The sequence below is a fragment of the Dryas octopetala genome, chromosome 7, assembly GCF_963921425.1.
Source record: "Dryas octopetala chromosome 7, drDryOcto1.1, whole genome shotgun sequence".
NCBI classification, from domain to species: domain Eukaryota; kingdom Viridiplantae; phylum Streptophyta; class Magnoliopsida; order Rosales; family Rosaceae; genus Dryas; species Dryas octopetala.
In genome coordinates this window covers 5393260-5399259 of record NC_141372.1, presented here as the reverse complement: position 1 = coordinate 5399259, position 6000 = coordinate 5393260, and the positions used below count along the sequence as shown (strand labels likewise).

Here is a 6000-nt window from a genome sequence, read left to right as displayed (position 1 = left end):
GGGCGCCATTCCCCTCTCGGCTCGTGGATTCCACCTGGGCACAAACCAGGAGATCCCGCTCGATCGGATCTGAGTCTCCCCGAGCAGAAACTTGGTTGACAAATACTCTGCTGGTGAGTCCCTGATCGTGGCGATCTGATCCTTAACTTGGAGGAGGGGAGATTGAACTTGGGTGTAAAATGAGCAATTCTACAGCCCTTTCAACTAGGTTACTCAACAATTGCCCAAATTATCTATCTATTAGGTCACATTAAAAGATTTTCCATACAACAACTAAATCGAAAACCGATTAACCATTTAATTATTATCATGATCATTTTTCATTGTTTATATCATAATATTATGTTTATATATTTATATGATTTATAATTAAATAACTAATGAATTTATAATTTGACTAATTTTTTAATGAATGATACTAAAAGGATGATGAAAAGTTGAAAACCATGGGTGGATACAGAATGGAACAAGTGTAGCCAGTTGCCCATGCTCACAATTTTCTCCATCCATTAAATTAATTTCCCTAATATCCCAACTTTTCTTTGGTGTTTTTCTTAAAAATGAGGGTGAACTGGTGAAATGCATTGATAAATTGCCTAAAAGAAGCTGAAGTAAGGACAATAAGAAATTCTTGAAAGTCTCTTTCTCCTAAGAATAATTTATACGAAAGCTCCTTGATCTTGGATCCTATGAAGGAAAGTTTATAGATTCTATTATAAATAATGAACAGTTGAATCATGAAATCATATTATTGAATGAGCTCAAAAAAGTAATTTGTTACATATTAAGTTACATTGTTACTATATACCACAATGTATGAAAAAATTTTATACTTGAAATATTCTTGTTGAAGAAATTTCTGTAATATGTTTATACAAATTCAATGTTTCAAAATGGAAAGTAGTTTTTTCCCCCATTAATTGTATATACTAACTTTACTAAATCGTGTTTCTTTATTACCTGGGATGAGCTGTAGCCTGTAGGTACACTTCTCACCCAACTACGTAACCCACAAGGCCGTCGGTCACGCAAGCCCAAAAAAGACAGTGTCGTTTGTTTATTGTCTGAATCTGTGATACAGAGAGAGAAAGTGTGGTGCTTGCTGTAAACTATTCAGGCTATCACATTCTTCGTTTCATATGCTCTCGTACAATACAGATACAGATTCCAACACTCTTTGGCATTACTACTCCCGTTTGACGTCTTTGCTCTATCTGTTCCAAGGTCGACGTTTTTGTCCAGCTTGAACAAAGTGTAGGTTGCTGCTGCCTTGCTGGTTTTCTCACTGTGGTACCATTTAGTGTCAAAGATCGAAGACCCATTTGTCACTGAACGGTAATGTGTGGACCCATTTCGTTTCACTGCGAAATTTGCAACATTTCATTTGGCATCTCAAAGTTCTGGGGAATTTCATTTCTTTGGTTTATACCTATTTCATTGTAGATCAAGAACTTCACTTTGAGGGGAAAAGCTGCATTTTTTTAACTGGGTTTGGGAGTTTTTATGGGTAAGTGACTTAGATGGAGGCTTGGTATTGTTTGGAGGGTTACATGGGATTGGTTTCATGTGAAATGCTCATTCTAGTTTGACAATTTTCTTATTATGGTGGTCAATTTTGCTGTAATTGCTAGTAAAGATGGAAGCTTTTGATGAGGATCAGACAGAGAACAAATTTAGTACTTTGGAGTTTGGAGATTGTATTTATCATGTTCAATGTGAAAGACAATGATGTTTTAATGAATTAGGATAAATTTTTGTCCTATAGCTTTTGTAAGCAGACGGAGTTTGAAATAAGCTAGATCAAATTGTATTTGTTCTGATGGCGTCTATTAGAAGAACATTGTCTCCGGTGCCCCGAGCAGGAATCCCACTAACTGGCGAAGTATGTTCAGTTGCTTCTCCATTGTCCAAGTCCTCATCATGTACTCAGAACTACCCACCATCCAATGGATTGTTATCATCTTTGTCCACTTCATTGGACTCTCAAGCTTTTGTTCTCAGTGTTTTTTCCCCAAGATCTTCTAGGCCCCTTGAGAAGTCAAGACCAAAGGGGCAAGTTTGGAGGAGGGCACTTTCCCATTTCTTCATTTGTTTCATGGTTGGGGTATTCATTGGGCTTACACCGTTTGCGCCAATGAATTTATCCTTGAATTCCATCTCAAAGCATCAAGACTTCTTTGAAATGAAATCTTCGGTTGGGTTTCAGTTGCATGATAGTGTGTCCAGAAACGTGACACCATTAGGCAGTGCGAGAATGAAGAAGAATGTTACAATGGAGTCGCAGGTCAAGGAGTGGCAACCAATAGATGCAGTTCTACAAAAAGCCATAGATGACCGATTACTCATTCAAGAATCAGATTTGGAGATCCGAAAGCTTTTGATAATCGTGACGCCAACGCATGCTCAGCCATTTCAAGCCTATAAACTGAATCGTTTGGCACACACATTGAAATTAATCTCACCTCCATTGTTATGGATTGTTGTGGAGATGACCTCCCAATCTGCAGAAACAGTTGACATCTTGAGGAAAACAGGAATTATGTACAGGCATCTTGTTTGCAATAAAAATCTTACTGATGTAAGAGACAGAAGTGTTCATCAAAGAAATGCTGCACTTTCTCACATTGAAACTCACCGTCTTGATGGAATCGTCTACTTTGCAGATGAGGATAACATCTACTCAACTGATATTTTTGAACAAATGAGGCAGATCAGGTATTTCCATATTTCTAAACTATATTACTTATTATTAGAACTGTTATCTTTAACGCAAGGCTGATGATATAGCACCCCTTTCTGCATCATCACCTACTGATACATCATGACAAGATAATAGAACTACAGTTTTATTTTCGTTTGCTGGATTTACAATCTTTTAAGCCCCTTTCTAACTATTCAAACACAGAAAGCACACCTTTTCATTTTAATGTCATAGTTTAATATCATTTTCTGCAGGAGATCCCTTGCATATAGTTATGTTCATGCTCATAGAACCAGCTAATTGATTATTTCCAGATTTATGGCAGTATAAAGAGAGAGTAATATTGCAGGCACCAAAATAAAATTCCAATTTTGGGTACAAACTGATGCGGCAGTGTTTTATGTGTTCATATTAGGTCCTACTTTGATCTAATTTACTTATAGCAACTAAGACAGTAATTACTATTATATCATTTGTCACATCATTTGGTATTTAAAATTTGCTTATCAAAAAATTGGTATCTAAAATTTGGAGAAACTTTTGGTGCCTGTAGTGTTGTTGTATGTGAGATCATCCTCTTTATCCCTCTAGTAAGATGTTCTTTGCTTAGCTCCATTCTCTGTGCATTTTGTGGTGACAGCACCCTTCTTTTTTCCTTTTTCTTAATTGAATTGCAGGCGGTTTGGGACATGGACAGTGGCCAAAATAACAGATAACAAAGTGAAAGCTACCATTGAGGGACCTGTTTGTAATGGAACTCAAGTAATTGGATGGCATGTAAATGAATTAAGTAGAAGATTCCAGAGATTCCATGCTAAAATTTCAGGATTTGCCTTCAATAGTACGATACTCTGGGATCCCAAAAGGTGGCATCGGCCCACTCTTGAGCCTATTAGGCAGCTTGACAGAGGCAATGATGATTTCCAGGTTGGTGTCTCTTGTTTCAAGTTGTCCCATCATCCATGATCGATATTGCACCACATTATAATATGGACAGCTGCTGTGACTTTTCAGAAAACTGTTGATAGAGACCTAAACCTCTGAATTTACTTATTTGCACCATATTTAAGCACAGCCTTTAATGATTAAGCCTTTTTGTATTGGAGAAATAGAGTACACACTCCATCCATTGAAAACCCAAATATTCCCTGACTACTGGCTATGATGACCCCGTTTCAATTAGTAACACTACTTATTTGCATTTGCAGGCGAGCACATTTATTGAACAAGTTGTGGAAGATGAAAGTCAAATGGAAGGTTTACTGCAAGTTTGTTCAAGAATAATGGTTTGGCACCTTCATCATGAATCATCTAATACCTTCTATCCTCACAAATGGTTCATGAAGAATAGTCTTGATGCCATTGCTTCACTCTTGTGAAATTCTTGATCTGAATGGAGTCCATATGGAAGGCAAAGGTAAGTGATCCTTTTAGGATCTATGTTTCCCGTTATCTTCCATTTTCGTATAAAATAGTTTGTCTCCATTCTTCTGGAAATATTAAGATGTGAGATGATATCAGCATAAAAATCTGTGGGATGTTCAGATGTCAACTAAAGTTGAAGTGATTTTTCATCAATTTTCAAAGCATCATCTCCTGATGTATAAATATCAGAGCTTACAACAAAGAAATGATATGGGGTGTGCTCCTTGAAATTCTCAAAGTCTGATGAGTCATTGGTCCTTATTTTCTCCATTTCTCTCAATTCTCAACATTACATACACATTGCCATGCTGCTTAGAGGGTACCTTGTTGTTCCAGTGAAGGAGCTGAACTTTCCCTCCTATTTACCCACATGGATTGCAATGGGGATAACTTTAAATGCCACATATGAAAATTTTAGATAGTTAAATGGAACAGAATAACTTCCACTTCCTCTCTCTATCTCACACACATATTTGTCATGCAAATTTTTTGCAGTGCAGTATAGATTGATGGAGGAAGAACCACAGATCGTCTTGCCAGGGGTTACTAATCTTCACTGCAGCTGATGCCCACTCAGAATGATCAGGCAATTTAGCTGTTTCTCGTGGCCATTAACCAAAGTGGTAGAGAATTTTCCGACTACGTTTTTCCCAGCTGTTAAATCAAATGCAATTCCTCATTTTATGGGTGAAAATGATCTACGTGCAGTTGTATGAGATGCCCCTTTTCCTGTGTAGGCTGGTCTTTTTAAGAAGAGAAAATGTATTCAGTGAACTAGTGAGGGATGGTCAAATTGCAAAGTGCAAAACCATCCTAAAGTCTAGAAGGATGCAAGGCTTCATCCATGTCAATATCAGCTTTATTTTTGCCTTTTGTCATGGCTTATGTATTCCTTGGGTGTGGTGTAACACATTTGAATTATTAAGCTGGTGCTTCAAGTAACCTCTTTTGCTTTGTCTTTTGCATTTGCTTCCTCAAAATGGTGAATCCAAATCCAAATCCAAACCTGACCAACTGATCTGGTTCGACTCCTGTTATTAACATTTTTCTCACGCGTTTTTCCCATCAAGAATCTTATTCTTTTTGTCCTCGTGATAGAGTTTATGTGTCATTTAATGAGCTCAAATACAATGTCTTGTTGTGAACTCCAAAGAAATGAAAAATACAACTTCATTGCCTTTCACAAACGTTCAAAAAGGTACAAAGTAACCCCTTCAATAGAATGTGTGCAAGTCACTTCATTCTCATGTCTTCATCAAGCTGAACTTTCTTCCTTTAACAGCCATTACATCCCAGCTTTCTCTCACTTTCTTCAACAATACCCATAAATGGAACCCAATTTAGACCTGTTCCTACTTGCATTTCTCCATGGCTCATTCATCGCCTGCGTTCTTCTTCTTGTTATCTCTGTCATATTGACTGGCCTCTTGCTTGCATTCTCCCTCGGACTCTTTTCGATTCTCACAAGTGATTTGTGCGACATTTCCTTACTGTTTTCTTTCTACTTTGAAGCAGTACTGGAGCCTAATCTTGAACTGGGTTTTGCTCTAATTGTCTGTACGCTATTGCATCGTGCTGTTAGCATCATCTTGGCTGCAAAGCCTTTCTTTGAACATAGGATTTCCCAGCTCAAAGTAAAGGCAAGACATGTGATCAATCTTATCGACGGTCTGAGAGTATGAGACTTTCTTAAATTTGGCCATATTACGTCTTCAACACAACAGAAATTTCTTTGATTTTTATTACAACTTGTGCATGCAAAGGACAAGCACTGTCCAATGTTATGCTTTGCAATTGGATCTTATTAAAGTTGCACTAAATTTTGCGGTATTTTATGTACTGAACTTACCAAATTTATTCTAGATCTCATATAT

At 37.3% G+C, this 6000-nt stretch overlaps 1 protein-coding gene across 1 annotated transcript; it reads left to right on the top strand.

Moving 5' to 3' along the window:
- The first annotated feature begins 1063 nt into the window (after positions 1–1063).
- Positions 1064–5026, top strand: LOC147278888 (putative beta-1,4-xylosyltransferase IRX9H). The gene is made up of 4 exons (XM_086251071.1): positions 1064–2715; positions 3379–3628; positions 3910–4118; positions 4622–5026. The coding sequence occupies exons 1-3, from the start codon at positions 1820–1822 to the stop codon at positions 4078–4080; spliced, it is 1317 nt and encodes a 438-aa protein (XP_086107197.1). The 5' UTR covers positions 1064–1819; the 3' UTR covers positions 4081–4118; positions 4622–5026.
- The last annotated feature ends 974 nt before the right edge of the window (positions 5027–6000 follow it).